Source organism: Crinia signifera, chromosome 1 (assembly GCF_055691185.1).
Source record: "Crinia signifera chromosome 1, ASM5569118v1, whole genome shotgun sequence".
Lineage (NCBI taxonomy): Eukaryota > Metazoa > Chordata > Amphibia > Anura > Myobatrachidae > Crinia > Crinia signifera.
Window position 1 is genome coordinate 115,051,404 of NC_139217.1, and position 18,418 is coordinate 115,069,821.

Sequence of the window (18,418 nt, forward strand, 5' to 3'; positions counted from 1 at the left end):
ATGTCTTCTGCAGAGTTAAGGGTCGAGGGCAAAATAGACAGTATGTAGTAAATAAGTTTGCATGTATGTATATATGTATGTGTCATATATATTTATCTATGTGTGTCTCTATCTCTCTACATAGATAGATATATATCTCTATATATATATATATACACACATGTCACCTAGCATTTGTGCAATTTATGTCGTAGTATGTGAAATGTATGCATGAATAACATGACTAATTTTTGCCCCTTTGACATGCCCACAGATGACACCACACCGGCAGATGAGGGGGTGCGTGGGGCCCTCCTGCGAGCAGAGCACCATCTCCGGCTCCTTCAAGCCGACTTGCAGGACCTAAAAGACCTGCTCATTTAATGTTTCCTTTTTTTTTTTTTTCATTATGTTAAATAGATATTTTAATAAATTCTTTATGCAAGTTCACAGTTGTTGGTTTTATTAGCACTTTAAATAGTATATGTGTAGAATGTTTATAATGTTTGACACAGGGTGTAATAGAAACCATTGCACTTACATTGCTGTAAGGGTTAATGTGTGCTATGCATGTGTTAGGCATGCTTGTAAGGATATATTGGAATCTAATTGATTCCAATTACAAATAAGCTGTTTTTTATGAGGGTAGGTAATTGAATAAGTGGGTCATGTGATGTATTGCAGAAGATACTTCATAGTGGGTTGTTTGGCGGAAATCCTCCGCTTACGTGCGGTAGCACCGCTTGGCTCCCGTTCGGATGCGGTATTCCCGAGCATACTCTGTAATACTCTGTAATACCGTGCCGAATCGGAGTGTTTCTCCCGCACACGCATGGTTTGTATGTCGTCCGTAAACACGCCCTGTTCTTAAAGAGTGAGTCCGTCCGAATGCGGAGGACACGTGGGCGTTTCTACGGACGATGGCCGCACGCGGCAAAACACCGTGGCGTGCGGACCGCACCGTAAGAATGCGGGAATATCCGCACCGATCAGAATAAGGGCCATTGTAAGCACCCATTTGGGTGCTTAAAAGCACCCTTTAGGGTGCTTATACAATGTTTCATCGCATAGGGGGCCAAAATTGCGTCGCATCGCATGCCATCGGGTGCATGGCATGCGATGCGATAAAAACATTGCGCGATGTACATCGGGGGCGCCGCTATAATACACAAGTACCTTTTTGATTTATATGAACACCATACAAATAAAGCATCACAATGAAATTCAAACATTTAACATGTCTACTGTAGTTATATTCCTGATAACTGAGAACTGTAGGTACTCACTTAAAGGTTCCCTGGCCTTCACTGTACCAACAGTACTCCCCTGCGGAGCATCCTCAGCAATAGCAAACGTGTAGCGCGATTTCTCAAAAATTGCTGGTGCCACAGCCGTCTTTAGAATGTTTACAGTGACAGACGCATTCACAGCAGATGTAAGACCTCCTTTATCCCGAGCACATACAAAGATGATCACTTGCGAATCTTCCAAATGACTTAGGGCAGAGATCAAATAGATGATTCCTAAACAGGAAAGACACGCATACTGTATAAATAACACATTTATTATACAAAACATAATATAACATGTCTGCACGCTTATAAAAAAATCGTGCTCAACCAATCACATTTTCTGTGCATTTTGGACTACCAAACATAAATTAAAAGTTGTTTTTATTAACCCTTTGAGTGCCAAACGCTCTTTGAGCGATGATCAAACTATCCGCTAAAAATGCCAGCGTCGCTCACATTTGTTATATAAATTCAAATAACATATTTTACAACTATTTTGACAAATTCGCTTGGCACTGAAAGGGTTAGGAGTGGCAAGAAAAAAACCAACAATATAGGAAATTGCGCTGATTTTCTGTATAGCAAGATGTCATTCAATGCAAATCATCATTTCTCAGTGTAAAGCTCCTTTTACATATAAATTTGTGCATGCCCCAAAATACTTTTTCATTTTGGGCCAATCTGTAGTCTAGGTTTAAAATAGAATGTTCACGTCTCAATTTATTACAGTATATGTTAAAGAAATTATTTTAGGAAATGTCTATGTTCTAAAAATGGTAAAAATATTCCAACTGTCATGACCGTATTGGAATTGACTTAGTACAGTGCAATAATTGTCCAATTAACCTTTTAGATATATTTTAGCTATCTCTCCTTTGGGTCTAATTCCAATGTGTCAAGCTTTGCAAATTGAACCATAAAATATGTTTCCAAAGCAAGTGTATATTCACATTACTGTGATTTATACGTGATTTTCCATGGGATCAAATGAAACACAATTACTATAAGATGCACTTTTTTTTTTTTTTTTTTTTTTGAGAAACACATGTCATGGTGTTATAAAAAGGTTTTCAGACACTGAATATTAAATGTTGACTTGAAGCTAAGGTCACTCACTAGCTGCCAGGATTCTATCAGACAGGAGGCAGATGGCCAAATAAGACCAACAGTTTGTCACCCAAACTAACCTTAAAATCTAGTAGACAAATTATTTGAAAATCTTTAAGATGCAGTTGAACTAAACGGGATTAGTTACGAACCCTATGAGCCCTATACCTAATACTATTTACAGCAGCACTAACCACAACATAACGTAGAGAGGAATCACAATAAGTTGAACATGTACGTTAATGGCAATGAGGTATGTTTCAGTGCATACTTGGTGAAATTTATTAAGATGGGAGTTAAATTTCACAAAGGATGTTGCTATGGGTAACTAATCAGAACCTACTTCTTAATTATTTAGCACCTTCTAGAAAATACAGTACTAGATAGTATCTGATTGGTTGCCCATAGCAACCTGTGAATTAGAACTCCCGTCGTAGTACATTTCCCCCACTGTATTGAGGTGGAATGTGCCGCTGGACTGTTTGTAAAAGCATTCATAGAATCTGTTGTCAATAAACAAATTTCTTTTGCGATTAAGAATTATATTTAACACTAAAAAGCAAATGTAAGAAATATCACATACAATATTGTTAAAATCAGAAGCAATTTATGTCCAGACCAGCTGCAGGTTCATTAATTGCATTTAACCTTTGAGTGCCAAGTGAATTTGTCAAAATAGGTGTAAAAATTGCCAAGCAAACATTTATATTCATCATAATGACCTGTAATATTCACCATGTATAGGAAATATAATCTTTTTTTGCACAACACATTTTATTTGAATTTATATAACAAATGTGAGCGACACTGGCGTTTTTTAGTGGATAATTTGAACAACGGGCACTCAAAGGGTTAATAACATTAACCCAAACTAACTGTGCATAGCATTTATAAGCCATCCATCCTTCATCAGAGCCGGCCTTAGGCATAGGCAAACTAGGCAATTGCCTAGGGCATTTGGAATGCCTAGGGGCATCAGCAGCTTCTGCTGATTAAAATGATATGCAGCATTCCTATATTCTGTGTGTGAGTGAGGCTGTATCTGCATATGAAAGTGTATTCATGGAAATCACTGTAACATAACATTCCGTATGCAGGTACAGCCACAGTCGCACACAGAATATAGGCATCATTTTAATAATTGAAAGCTCCTTGTGTGTGCTGGTCATAACAATGCAAATAAGATGAATTTTTAGCAAAAAAGGCACCCAACGTTAGCAGAACTGTCCAGGAGCTGCATGGCTTATTGAGTCAAGATGTATGAGGAAATATCTGTATACAAGCAGAGGCAGAGGTCACAGTGTTAGCGGCTGTGCGAGTGCTGTCTGCGGGTGGGTTGGTTGTGCAATAGTGTTCGGCATATGTGTAAGGGGCATTATGTGTGTTATGTATAAATTAATTAATAATTTGCGACATGTGTAACAGGCATTATGTGTGTCATGTGTATAAGTGCATTAATAATGTGCAACATATGTGTAATGGGCATTATGTGTGTCATGTGTAAAAGGGCATTAATAATATGCAACATATGTGTAAGGGGCATTATGTGTGTCATTATGTGTATGAAGGGCATTAATAAAGGTTGGCATAATGTGTAAGGGGCATTATGGTTATAAGGACATTAATAATGTGTGTCATGTGTAAGGGGCATTACTGTGTGGTATTATCAGGGGTACAGAGAGAAATGGGTAGGGGGTACAAATTACCCAGGTCAAAGTCTGATGGAAGGGCCCAGTGGGGGCCCTGGGCCCCCTCCCCTTAAGTGACAGCAGCAGCTGCAGTTCTTCTCCTCTGCCCAGTACACACTGCTTTGCCATGGAGGTGCTTAAAATACAATATTTTCTCACGATTTTTTTCTAAGGGCATAATGTGAATAATGTGAGGAGTAATGTACATAAAGTAAAGTGGTACTACTGTGTGATGTAACGTGAATAGGGGACACCATCGCAAGATATAATGTGAATAAAGTTGCACTACTGTGTGGCATAATTTGAATTGGGGGTAGTATTGTGTGGCCATGCCCCTTCCCAGCAAGAACACACCCCTGTTTGGGCTGATCACCGAATGTGTGCACTGTTTCTATTTAAAATATTGCGGGTAGGAGCACCAAAATGATGACTGCTATGATGAGGGTTGATGGTGCTGGGAAAGGGGAGCAGGGTGAGAGGCGGAACTAGAGGCGGTACTAGGGGGCACCAGCCAAAATCTTGCCTAGGGCGTCATTTAGGCTAGGGCCGGCTCTGTCCTTCATAATGTCTTAATTTACCAATTTAACAAATTGAAATAAATAATTGCACACTCTATTTGATACATTACTGTTACGTAACCATCAGTGTATACATTTTGTATATGGTATTATATATACTGCCATTGTCCTGTAACTAAAATAATGTCTTAAGATAATCATTAACAAATAGCTAAACATTCCCAATAAAGATATCAATCAATATATTTTGAGAATCATTGAGAATTTGCAGTTTAATGCAAATCTGAACAAGAGATCAATCTTAATAAATTAAATTTCTAAAAGATATCTACAAAGGTAACACTAATACAAATACATGTATGAAGCCAGTATATGAATGTTAAAGTTTTTCTCAGAAAGCAATCTACAGTAGTTTCTGGTTACTGCATGCTGTTATAATTACAGTGCTTCCCTCATTAAGTTAATCACTTGGATCAATAACTTGTCCTTCAACTTCTGTTCCCTTTACTAATCAGCCCCTCTTTTGCTAATCCAGCATAACAACAGTGTTACCATAGCTAGGACTAGAGCAGTTCCAACTGTACTGAAACCTGATCTTTGCCTTGGCTGAGTAATTGTAACACCACAAATATACTAATTGGTTGTTTGAGGGTTGTTTTCTTTTATGGACGCATTCACAACTGTATACTACAACCAGGGGATACACAACTCTGGCCACTGCAGAGCTGGGTCCTCTTCTGAGAACACCAAAGTCCAACTCATGCACAGTGGAGAACAGGTTGAACAGGTTGAGATGAATTATACCCCTTTTACACCGCCGAAAAATCCGGGTCAGCGGCGGGTCAGACCCGGATCTTCGGCGGTGTAAATCCCTAACGCCGTGTCCCTTTACACGGGACTTCTACCCAGGTCCTGACCTGGGTAGAACACGGCTAGGACCTGGGTAGAGGGCGGTGTAAATGGGAACGCCGGGTCGGATGACCCGGCTCCCATTTACATGAATGGGGAACGTCCAACCTGCGGACCGCAGCGTCTGCAGGTTGGACGGATTGTCAGTCTGACACTGACAGCCGGCGCTGCTGTCTGCTATACTCTGCAGACAGCAGCGGCGGCGGGGGTGCCGGACGGGTTACCGACAGTCGGGATCCCGACAATCATTTACCCGACGTCGGGATCCCGTCTGTCAAAACGCCGACAGCCGGGTGCCCGACGGCCACCGGCTATTTTCCCTCGTGGGGGTCCACGACCCCCATAAAGGGAGGATAGAATAGGTGTCTCGCGTAGCGAGCCACCGTGCCCGCAAGGGGCTTTTTTGCACTCGCCATGCTGTCTGACTCTGGCCAGTCGGGATCCCGACGTCGGGATAATGACTGTCGGGATCCCGACTGTCGGAGTCCCATACCACACCCCGGCGGCGGGGGAGGGAGGTGAAAGGATGCCTGTGTGCGGCATCCATTCACCTCCTGTCCAATGGCGGGGGGTGCGCGCGGGGACTGGGGGCAGCCTAGCAGCTTACCTTAGTGCTGGGCTGCCCCCAGCAGCGTTCCGGGTACGGCGGCGTCGATCGGCGCTTGAAGATGACATCGCGCTGTCATCTTCAAGCGCCGGGAAGGGGCGGGAGGGGGGTGCGGGCGTTTAAGCCCGCCCGGTGTAAATGCCCCTAAACGCCGGGTCACACCCGGCTTTAACCAGGGTCCAAAAAGCCAGGTGCGACCCGGCGTTTTGTTCTAAAAGGGGTATTATTTACAATTCATTGGGAGCAGTTCAATTTGAAGCACATTTTCAAAAGCAAACTTGCATCACAAAACTTGCATACATCGTCACAATGAATGTATCAAGGAGAGATTTGCAGATCACACTGCTTTTCTACTTTAAGGGCAGCCCAGATGGTGTAATGTGTAAGTGTACTTCTCACTGTGTTTGCATAAATTTTCTCCAGCTTCCTCCCACAAATCAAAAATAGGTTAGGTTACAAATAAGTCCAGTGTGTATGTGTATAAGTGTGTTTAGGGCATACTAGAAGACCACGGGTGACAATGAGATGCAAAAATTTGATTTGTGCAAATTTTTTGCCAAAAAGTCAGAAATTGCACGGTTTTCCAAAATCGCATATTTAATGAGTTGCGAAAAATGCCAAATTCTGAAGGTGTGATTTTTAGTAACGCTGGAACTCGCATCCAGATGTTTTCCCATTATAAAGTATACAAATAGCATATTTAATGAGATGCAAAAACTGGAAAATGTTACTAAAAATCGCCACACATGCAGACAAGGTTCTGACAGGCGAATTTGCCAGAACCATGCAGAGATCATTGAGATCTGTGCATGGTCATGTCTTAAAAAATGTGTAAAAGTTAATTTAAAAAAAAAATGGCATGAAGTCCCCCCTCCTCAGCCTGGGCTCATTGAGTCAGACCTGGTTTCAAAATACAGAGACCCCTAGATTTTTTGTCCCCCATATTTTTGGAACCAGGTCCGGCTCAATGAGCCCAGGGCTGGTTATGCTCAGGAAGGGGACCTCACACCTTTTTTTTTCTTTTTTTTTAGCACAAATTCACACATTTCCTCAAATTCGCACATTTTTATGACTAAAAATCGCACATTTTTATGACTAAAAATCGCCCATTATCGCACCATATCGCACCTTTTTGCCCGGAACACACAGCTCATTAAATATGCTAATTGTCTGCAAAAAATGCGATTTTAAAAAGTGCGATAATGGGTGATTTTGGAAAGTGACTAAAGCTCTCATCCCATTTAATGTCACCCAACGTGTTTCTTATCTGCAATTAATATCTTTCTATGTTTCTGTGTAAGTGAACTAGCAGACGTGCTTGAAAAAGAGAGGAAATCACCATGGACCCCAAAGTACTAAGCCCCTCTCCCATCACTACAATGTCTCTACATACATCTCCCATATAACATAACCAAACCGAGTTTTTTTTAGATAAATTCACATGAAAACAAATTTCTACCATTTAGCCCATCCAAGTGCACGAATATTCATTGAAGGGGTGCACCAATGGTACTTCACTGTTTTTACTTTGAAATAAAGAATATCTATAACATTTCGCATTTTCAGGAAAGAGCACACTAAAAAATTGGGAATTTGCTGTGAAAGTTTGGAATTGAATTACAAATGCCCGAATTCGCCCTGTTATCATCTTGCTGATCCCAACTAAATTGACCCCTGTGGGCTAAATGTACAAGACAGCGGTTGGGAGTGAAACATTCCATTTTCGACTGCAAGGAAGCGGCTGCTTACAAAAGCTGTATCTTTGAAAATACAGTATATCCCTATGTCTGCAAGTCTAAATGAGGCATTGTGGAATGTGTTCCATACAGGTGTTGGTGGACAGATTGTTATTGTAATATCACCCAGGGCTGAAGATGGGATTAACTCCTTTACTGCTGAGAGTTTCTCACCCTTGTGCTGAGGATATTTTCTGACATTATTACTCAACACAATTCAAACATCTATAGCATTTATTTTTCAGAAGACTTCACATAAATGAGGAATAAAAAAATTATTATTTAGAAAGGGGCACTTCAGTAGAGACTGTAAGGGAAAGGAAATGAAGGGAAAGGGGAGCAGTAGATGTGCATGGAGAGGGAAAGAGAACTGTAGAGGAGGGTAATGGAGGAAAAGATAACTGTATAGGAGGGTTGGGGAGGAAATTATAACTGTAGAGGAGTGTGGGCGAAAGAAATAGAACTGGAGAGAAGGATGGGAGCAGAAAAGAGTACTGCAAAGAAGAGTGGGAGGGGAAAAGGGTACTGCAGAGGAGGGTAGGTGGGAGAGGAAAGAGAACTGCAGAGGAGTGTAGGTTGTGCAAAGGGGACTGCAGAGGGAGATGGGAGGGGAAAAGAGAACTGCAGAGGAGGGTGAGAAGGGGGAAAACAACTGCTTGGGAGTATGAAAGACGGAAAGATAACTATTTTGTATGGTAGAGGGGGGGAAGGAAACTGCAGATTAATGTTACAGGTAATCACTCTATCTATGGAAAAGGCATAGTATTCTAAAGTTCATTAGGCACAGACAGTAGCAAAAATGACATCAATTTGGCCAACTTTGTGCCCTTTATCCATATCCATTTATCCATAAATGATAAAGAGTAGGTTATATGACTAATAATTCTTTTTTTCTATATACCTAATAAACATGTTGGTGTTTTATTAATCCTTGGAGTGCTGTGCTTCATCCTTGCAAATATTATTGTTATCATCATCTTAGCTTATTTTGTGGAATGCTCAAGGTTACATGTACAGTGTGTATCACACATGAAGTGTAGCAAATGTAATCACCATGATAAATACATCAATATATTTTAAAATTAAGTTAATACACTTAAAATTCTTAAAAATTTACTTTTCTAAATGCTTCTTTAAAGCAACGTTCAAGGGTGCTTCAGATCTCCCTGATTACTATCAGTGTGCACCATTTACACAGTATATAATTTATTTATTTACAGTTTCTTATATAGCGCAGCAGATTCCGTTGCACTTTACAATTGTAGACAGTGATAAAACAAACTGGGTAACAACAGACACACTTGGAGGAAGGAGGGCCCTGCTGCAAGTTTTCAATCATATTGAGATACATACAGATGACCAACATTTGAGATCCCGGCATTCAGAATACCAACGCAGGCACCCCGATGGAGGGAATCTCGACAGGAGTTAGGTAGGTATACTTACCTCCCCCTTCCCCCCTTAGGCCTATCACTCCCTTCCCACAGCCTGATGCTAACCCCCCCCCCCCCCTTTCTGATCTCGTAGACTGGTGATCAGAGTAGGCAACATGTATTGATATGCTTTGTATTCTTAGACTCAGATCTCATGCAATTTAATAGGTAGATAAAGATGTGTGATTTTGCACCTATGCACCCTTTTGGGCCTTTACTGTAGATGTCTTTAGTTGTTGTTCATGGGTATTTCTGCCTATAGTATAGTTGAAATGGATGCCGAATCTCTCTGAGATCAAATGATTCACTCAGCCATTGGAAAGTATTGGATTACTTTTCCTTAAAAAAACTCAAGGGCTACTTTCCTGGTGTGTTTTGAGTCATTTTCCATCTACAGTATACTGTGAAGCACCGTCCTACCAACTTCACAGAATTTACTGAGTCCAAGCAGACACTGACAGGTAAATTCATTTTAAGGTACTCTTTACCTAGAACGGCGCCAGCGATTGAAATCGCGGTCGTCGTGGGTAAAAATCGCGGTCATCGCGGTAATCGCGGGCATCGCGGGTAAATCGGGATGGCCGCGATGCCCGCGATGACCGCGATTACCGCGATTTTCCCATAGGGAACAATGTTAAAAAGCCTGATTGACCGCGATTTTACACTTAAATGCCTCAATGAACCCGATTTGGGCATAGAAATCAATGTAAAATGGGCCACACAGCCCAAATAGGGCCAATTAACCGTTAAATGTCCCCCCCAATTTTTAACGCCACCCCACGATCCACGCCAACCCGAAGCGTGGCGAGCGCAGCGAGCCCGCGAGGGGCGGCGGTACGCGTCCTCCGACCTTTTCATGCCCTACTATCCACGTCGGCGTGGTGTGAGAATATAATAGTGTGGCGAGCGCAGCGAGCCACCGAGCCCGAAGCGTGGCGAGCGCAGCGAGCCCCGCGAGGGGACGCGGATACCTTCACAGGTAGACGCGTCCCCTCGCGGGCTTCACAGGTGTCCGCGTCACCACGGACACCTGTGAAGCCCGCGAGGGGACGCGCATAACTGTGAAGGTATCCGCGTCCCCTCGCGGGGCTCGCTGCGCTCGCCACGCTTCGGGCTCGGTGGCTCGCTGCGCTCGCCACACTATTATATTCTCACACCACGCCGACGTGGATAGTAGGGCATGAAAAGGTCGGAGGACGCGTACCGCCGCCCCTCGCGGGCTCGCTGCGCTCGCCACGCTTCGGGTTGGCGTGGATCGTGGGGTGGCGTTAAAAATTGGGGGGGACATTTAAGGGTTAATGGGCTCTGTGGCCCATTTAACATTGATTCCTATGGCCAAATCGGGTGGATTGAGGCATTTAACAGTAAAATCGGGTCCATCGCGCCTTTTAACATTGATTCCTATGGGAAATCGTGAGCATCGCGTCGCGGGCATCGCGGGTACATTTATGGCCGGACGCGACCGACACGATTTTCATGTTTAACATTGGTTTCAATGGGAAATCGCGGGCATCGCGTCGGTCGCGGCGCGGCCATACATAAATGTACCCGCGATCAGCACGACGGGCGCCGTTCTAGGTAAAGAGTACCCATTTTAATAATGAAAAGAGGGGATGTTGCCAATAGCAACCAATTATATTATGTACCATTTCTCTATTGCATGCTAAAAAATGATAGACAGAATCTGACTGGGTGCTATGGTAAGTATCACCTCTTTTCATTTTTTAGTAAATTCACCCCTATACCCAGGGCTATTTTTCAGCAGGCTCCAGCAGGAACTGAGGCCCTTATTCTAGTTCACTCTTTCTGACAAAATCTTTCTTAGATGGACAAAACCATGTGCACTGCAGGGGGCAGATGTAAAATGTGCAGAGAGAATTAGATTTGGGTGAGTCATTTTGTTTCTGTGCAGGGTAAATACTGGGTGCTTTATTTTTACACTGCAATATAGATCTCACTTTGAAGTAAAACCCCACCCAAATCTAATTATCTCTGCACAAGTAACACCTGCCCCACCTGCAGTTCACATGGTTTTGTCCATCTAAGAAGGATTTTGTCAGAAAGAGTGAACTAGAATAAGGGCCTCAGTTCCTGCTGGAGCCTGCTGAAAAATAGCCCTGCCTATACCCCTATAGAATTCTTCTGTTTCTGTCTTCTGCCACATCATCAATAATGTTCTTTTTTCCCCCAGAATGCACCATATGATAGATTGAAATATTGAAATACATGTTAAGCTGCCCAACCATGGGAACCGCACTCCCTTGTAAGCACTATTCACTAGATTAATGTAAAACAATAGAAAAAAAACTCTCACAGTAATCCTATTTCCTTTTTGAGCAATGTGTACTTGCCTGTCACTTGCATAAATAATTACACACAAAGAGACATTCTTTACATGAATTTCACAGGAATATGTCACACTATACAGTTCAAGTCAGAAGGCAAAACACTGGAGGGCAAAAAAAAGCAGTGCCGGGCTTTTAATGCATAATATGGGGGTGTAGGGTCCTTTTACACAGTCTGGCCACGGCTCGGCTGCCAGGTAGCAGACGGATGTATCCACAAAAGAGGACAGCTGCCGATCCATGGCCAGACCATCCTAACATGACAGTACAGTATATTACACAGGCAGATGGGACCTTTCACACACACACACATACACACACACACACACACATATACAAACCGGTTTTGGTGTACTACTGCAGCTTTCCCCGCCCTAACTTGACATCACATTGAAACACTGCCCCCACACAGTTAATTTGCCAAGCATGGAAAAAATAGATGTAGATATATTTTAAATATTTTTTATATTTTATGTGATCATTTATTTTATGTATTTTTTTTTATAAGCACAACATTTATCCAGCTAAAAACTGGTGCATGTGAAAGGCTGTGCCTTACGGCAAAAAAAATGGACAAAGTTTGTCCGACTTTTTGCCGCCCGGTCGAAATCAGATAGTGTCAAATAGCCCTTATGCCTTATGCTCAACAATAAAGCAAATAAACACCTGTTCTTGTTTTAGTAGAAAAAAGTTTTGTGTATAAGTAACAACTTTCTGTCACGATAAAATATTAATTGGGATATTCAGAATGCCGAAGAAATAAAGTCTTCATAATATTTTGATGTTCTCATTAATGCTTTTTTTTTTTTTTTTTTATATATTCTTTATTTTGATTTTAAATGTTGACAAAAGAAAACAGTGCAGACATATGTGGATAAAAGAAAACGGTACAAACAGTTGTGGATACAACAGATTAGACAGGATAAATGTTGCAATGAGACAGGAATGGGCAATTACAATACAACAAGTCTTGGCAATAGCGATTCCGCTTCGGTAACAAGAAAGGGAAGGAAGAAAGAGAATGCGAGGAAGATAATGGGTTTTGTATTGCCCTTTAGTCTAATCTATTCTTTAATTTCTTCTAACAAACTTTACCACAAAGACAGATAGGAGGTATCTGTAAGTGGACAAGACAGGGGGTCAAGAGAAGTGGGAAAGAATTAGGATGGGGGGGGGGTGGGGGGGGGTGGGGGGAAGGGAGGTTTGCGTGAGAGTGGTGCTATTTAGTTTGAGCGATTTGAGGCTATTGGTTCTATTGTGTCTCAGTCTCTATACGAAGGGGTGTATTTGAATACAGGTCACAGTCGGAGCATATCAGCCGGTAGTTGGTTTTTGTATGTTGTGGACGATTTAAATTCAAGCCATGGTAACCACGTAGCCACGTAAGCCGATTGTTTGTCTAAAGCCGAATAATATATGTCTTCCATGGCGCAATAGAAATCCACTCTTTGAAACCATTCCCATGGAGTAGGTGGGTCTGTGGACCTCCAATGGACTGGTATCACTGCCCTCGCCGCATTGTTAAGGTGTTTTAATAATGAGCGCTTGTATTTTGCCGGAGGCATAGTGGTGTGGGAGAGCAACCAGAAATCAGGCCCCTTGGGTACCTGGAAACCCAGGATATCCGAGGAAAACTGGATAACAGTTTTCCAAAAGGTCATGATCCTGGGACACTCCCACCATATATGCATCAGGGTCCCCCTCTGCAGGCCACAGCGCCAGCAAAGAGGGGACACCGAGGGGAAGAATTTATGTATCAGGGGGGGGCATCTGTACCACCTGGTTAGCAGTTTATATTGCGTTTCCACAACCTCTAGACTCGTGGAACACTGGGCCATGTTTTCACAGTGTTTCTCCCAGTTTATTTTAATTCCTCGAGAGGAGAGATCTAGGTCCCATGCCGTGCAGAAGGAGGGGAGGTCAGTAAAGTGGCCCTGCAAGATAATCTTATAGATTGCTGATACCACATGCACGGGATCTGAGGGGTGGAAGCACAATACCTCAAATGGCGTAGGCTCTTTTTTTAGTGCTGCATTGGATCTCCTCGAGTGGATATAGTGCCGCGTCTGGAAATAGAACCAGGAGTCTGTCTGAGGCAAGTTCTTTTCTGTTTTTAAGTCTGAGAAAGGTTTGACGTTTCCTCCTGTTATTAAATGTATCACCCTAGTTAACCCCTTACTTTGCCAGTTGGCGGTCACCCCTCTCGCGGTCCCCGGGGGGAAGTCTGGGTTGTCGATGAAAGGGAGTAGTAGGGAGTCAGAAGAGGAAAGGCCAAGCTTATATCGGATGGTTTTCCATACAGCTAATGTAGGGTCAACCGTGGGATGTTTAGAGCGTGGTATGTTCGTGAGCCAGGGAACCACCTGGAGCCTCAAGGACGAGGAGCATATCTCCAGGTCGACCCACTGTTTAGTGCTTGTGTCTGCCCTTGACCAGTCCAGGACTCTATTTAGGACTGAGGCCTGATGATAGGCTTGCAGCATGGGGAGTTGTTGGCCCCCCCTAGATTTTCTGTGGTAGAGGTAGCAGTGCTTAAACCGGGGTCTCTTACCTCCCCAGACAAATCGGCTTATCGCCCTCTGCGCGTCTCCAATGTATTGGGCAGGCAGTTTCAATGGGACAGTCTGGAAAAGGTAGAGAAACCTGGGCAGGACATTCATTTTAACAATGTTCATCCTACCCAGCCACGAGAATTTCTGAGTAGCCCACTGTGCCATTTCTCTACGAATGGTTCGCAGTAGTGGTGCATGATTGAGGGACACTGTTGTCCGTAGGGAAACTGGTATAGAGATACCTAGGTATTTAATGTGGGACGGGTGCCAGGAAAATGGAAATTGGGAGCTTAAAGCCGTCATGGTAGCGGCTGGGAGGGAGATATTCAAGGCAGTGGATTTTGTGTAATTAATTTTGAAATTCGATAATCTCCCAAAGCGGGAGAATTCCGCCATGAGGTTTGGAAGCGATATTACGGGGTTTGTTATAATCGCCAGGAGATCGTCCGCAAATAGGGCCAGTCTATGGTTCACTTTCCCCACAGTTAGTCCATTTATGTTTGGGTTTCCTCTGATCGCTCTCGCCAAGGCCTCCATACATATAACATATATCAAAGGAGACAATGGACATCCTTGCCTTGTCCCGTTTGAGATAGTCACTGATTTGGACAGCATGCCATTGATTCTTACCTGAGCCGAGGGAGATCCGTAGAGAGCAAGTATTTTATGTAGGAATGAGTCACTCAAACCCATGTGTCTCAGGGTTATTTCCATGAACTTCCAGTCCACTCTGTCAAAAGCCTTCTCGGCGTCGGTGGAAAGGAGCATGGAGGGGGTACTCGAGGACTGTGCGTGAGCGATCAGGTCAAAGACCCTGATGGTGTTATCCCTTGCTTCTCTCCCTCGGACAAACCCCACCTGGTCTGGATGTATCACTAAGGGCACCAAAGGGGACAGGCGGTTTGCTATTAATTTTGCGTAGAGCTTGACATCTACATTTAGTAGGGAGATGGGTCGATAGCTAGAGGGGAGTGCTGGATCTTTGCCATCTTTCGGTATGACTGTAATGTGGGCATTGAGGGATTGGCTGGAGAAGGGAGCCTCCGGGGAAATTGCGTTGCAGGCACGCAATAGGAGAGGTAGAAGTTTATTCTGGAATGCTTTATAATATGTTATAGGGAAGCCGTCCGGCCCTGGGCTTTTGCCCGACGGGGTTGAATTCAAGGCAAGTTGTAGTTCTGTGTCTGTGAAGGGATCGTTTAGTGAAGTCGCTAGGTCAGTAGGGAGGGTAGGGAAGTGTATGTCTCTGAGGTATGTTTGTATGTCTTGCTCGTGTGCTAGTGCGTCCCTGGGGGGCCCCTGGGAGGAGAGGTTGTAGAGGTTTGTGTAATAATTATGGAAGATCTCAGCTATCTTGGAATTGTTGGCATGTAGCGCACCTTCAGTATCCTTCATTTCTTTTATATAAGTTAAGGATCTCTGGGCACGCAGCGCTCTTGCTAGTTGTTTACCTGGTTTATTACCCCATCTATGGTATTTATGTCTACAGCGGCAGAAGGCCTTACGTGTACTTTCATTTAATAAGCTATTCAATGATGATCTGGCTTCTTGGAGTTCTAAAAATATATCGGGTGTCAGGGAGGATTTATGCATCAACTCCAAGTTCCTGATATTAGCAAGCAGCGCCTCTCTGCATTCTGCTTTTTTCTTTTTGAGGTAGGATCCTATCTGGATGCATTTGCCACGGATTACACATTTATGTGCTTCCCAAATTGAGACGGGGGAAACATCGTCTGTGGAGTTAGTGCCTATATAGTCGTCTATAGCGTCTTTTAGCTGCTTCCGACAATCATCTTCCCTTAGGAACTGTTCGTTGAAGCGCCAGTTCCAGTGGCGAGTAGGGGGATGTAGTAGTGTCAGGGTAAGTGTGATTGGGGCATGGTCAGATCCAACTATCTGCCCAATGGAGGCCTCTATGAGGAGGTCCAGAGACCTGTGGTCCAGGCAGAGGTAGTCTATTCGCGTGTAAGAATTGTGAGGGTGTGAGTAAAATGTATAGTCCCTATCTCTAGGGTGTAATAGTCTCCATGTATCTATTAACTGAAAATCGTGTAAAAGGGTCTTAAAGCGTCTTAGGTCTCTGCTAGAAGTTTTAGTCTGAGGATTTGTCGCGTCTATAGAGGGTTCCATAGCCCAATTGAAATCTCCTCCCGTCACCAATACTCCCTCAATTGTGTGCTCCACTGATTCAAGTGCTTCCCTTAGGAAGCAGATCTGGCCTTTATTTGGGAGGTAAAGGTTGAGAAATGTGAAGACTTGATTGGCTATAGTAGCCTTAACCAACAGCCCCCTACCGTCCCCAATAGGAGTTACTGTTATTTCAGACAGGAGAAAATTTTTAGAAAAGAGAATGGCTACTCCCTTAGATTTGGCTTCAGTAAAGTCATTACAATAGCTCACAGGGAAATGTCGGGAGTAAAGTTTCGGGGCAGCCCCTCTTTTGAAATGTGTCTCCTGTAGGAATACCACGTCGGCTTTCTCAGTGTGCATTGAGTGGAGAACTCTAGATCTCTTTTCGGGAATATTGAGACCTTTCACATTTAGAGATATTATTTTTAAATTAGCCATGGTGTTTGGAGCCACAACATCTTTGTCCTTTGAAACCACATCTCAGGGGGGGGGGGGGGGGGGGGAGGGGGAAGTTTAGGTAGAGCACATGAGGAAGGGGAGGTAAGGGGAAAACTTGACTTCTTATACGTATAACAGTTGGAGTCTAGAAAAGAGATAGTCTCTGCATTTATAGACAGGGGAGTCCGTCGGGATCCCATGTTCTACTTGTGTACAGCAGAGCAGGGGGGGTTTTGGGGGAACCAGGGCAAACCACCCAGAGTGAACATTTAAACACCTAGAACTGGCGTGTAGATAGGGCTAGAGTAAGGGGAGAACGTTGGCTTAACCGGTAGTGATTCTGATGGTAGCCTCGCTAAGAGCGGAACTGGTTAAGTTCCAGGAGCTAACAAAGCATGTCTCGTTCTCCGATTAACTAGAGAAAGAACCCATGCTAGACCAGTACTGTAACTAGTGTTTCATAAGGAAACAAATATACCTATCACCTAACAAAACGGCAAACATATAGCATACTGACATTGTATTGTAAATAAAAAGTGAAAGAAAACAGGAGTATCATGAGACAGTGGGGGGAACAATACATATTCACGTGTCTGCGACGGGAGTGTCAGCTGGGTTCGGTAGTTGCTGTATTTGATCGTTTTCACCGGCGGCCGAAGTTTCTCTTTGATTTTTCACTGGAACTCTCCTCCTGACTCTGTGCGCTGATTGCCATCGCTCCCTGCGAGGTTTAGGTTGGGTGGAAAGTTCAGCTGGGTCGAGCCAATTAGGAAGTGGAGGGGCAGTGATGCCTAAGGCTGCACAAAAGTCTTCTACGTCGTCAGGGTCCTGAAGAATGGCTGATGTCCCTTTGTGGTTTACTTGGATACTCATCGGGAAACCCCAGCGAAACCTGATGTCGTGTTTCTTGAGCTCTTCTGTGATGGGTCGGAGAAAGCGTCTCTGCTGTAAGGTAGACCAGGAGAGGTCCTGGTATATTTGGATGTTGTGGCCGTTGAAATTGATGACTGGGGAACGTCTAGCAGCTCTGAGAATTTCCTCTTTTTCTTGGAAATAATGAAGTCTACATATGACATCGCGGGGTTTCTCTGACGGAGCTCCCTTGGGCCGTAGGGCACGATGTGCTCTGTCGAAAATTAACTGGTATTCTGGATCGGAGCCAGTGAGTTCATTGAAAATTTTCGTCAAGGCGTTTTCAATGTTTGGTGGCATGACGTCTTCAGGAATACCCCTGACTCTCAGGTTGTTTCTTCTCCCTCTGTTGTCGACGTCATCTAGCCTGCGACCCATCTCTAGCAGGGCCTTGGATTGGCGGGATACCAAGTCGTGAAGGTCGGACAGGCGGGTATCAACATCTTCGCTTTGTTCTTCCAACAGGACCACTCTATTTGCTACGTGTTTGACGTCTGACTTGATGGCTGTTATGTGGGCTTGCATAGATTCTTGAAGCCTTTTTTCTGTGGAGAGTAGGTCCTGTTGCATTTCCTGGCGGGTTGGAATCTCCTTCAGTTTGGAGAGTATAGCTGAAAGATCAGAATTTTCCATTGTGGCTTTGGGCTTGGGAACAGAAGGAGGTGCCGTCGATGGGCCGTCTGTGGGTGTACTCGTAGGGATTGCGGGAGATGTTGTCACTGTTGCAGCAGGGTCTGGAGTAGCAGTTCCAAACAGGGAGCAGAAGGCTTGT

At 43.8% G+C, this 18,418-nt stretch overlaps 1 protein-coding gene across 1 annotated transcript in view; it reads right to left on the reverse strand.

Moving 5' to 3' along the window:
- Window positions 1-18,418, reverse strand: part of DCHS2 (dachsous cadherin-related 2) — a 269,106-nt gene that overhangs the window by 87,619 nt on the left and 163,069 nt on the right. Inside the window, exon 4 of the mRNA XM_083171960.1 lies at window positions 1,266-1,502. Coding sequence (XP_083028086.1) covers window positions 1,266-1,502 — 237 coding nt within the window. The remainder of the gene's footprint in view (window positions 1-1,265; window positions 1,503-18,418) is intronic.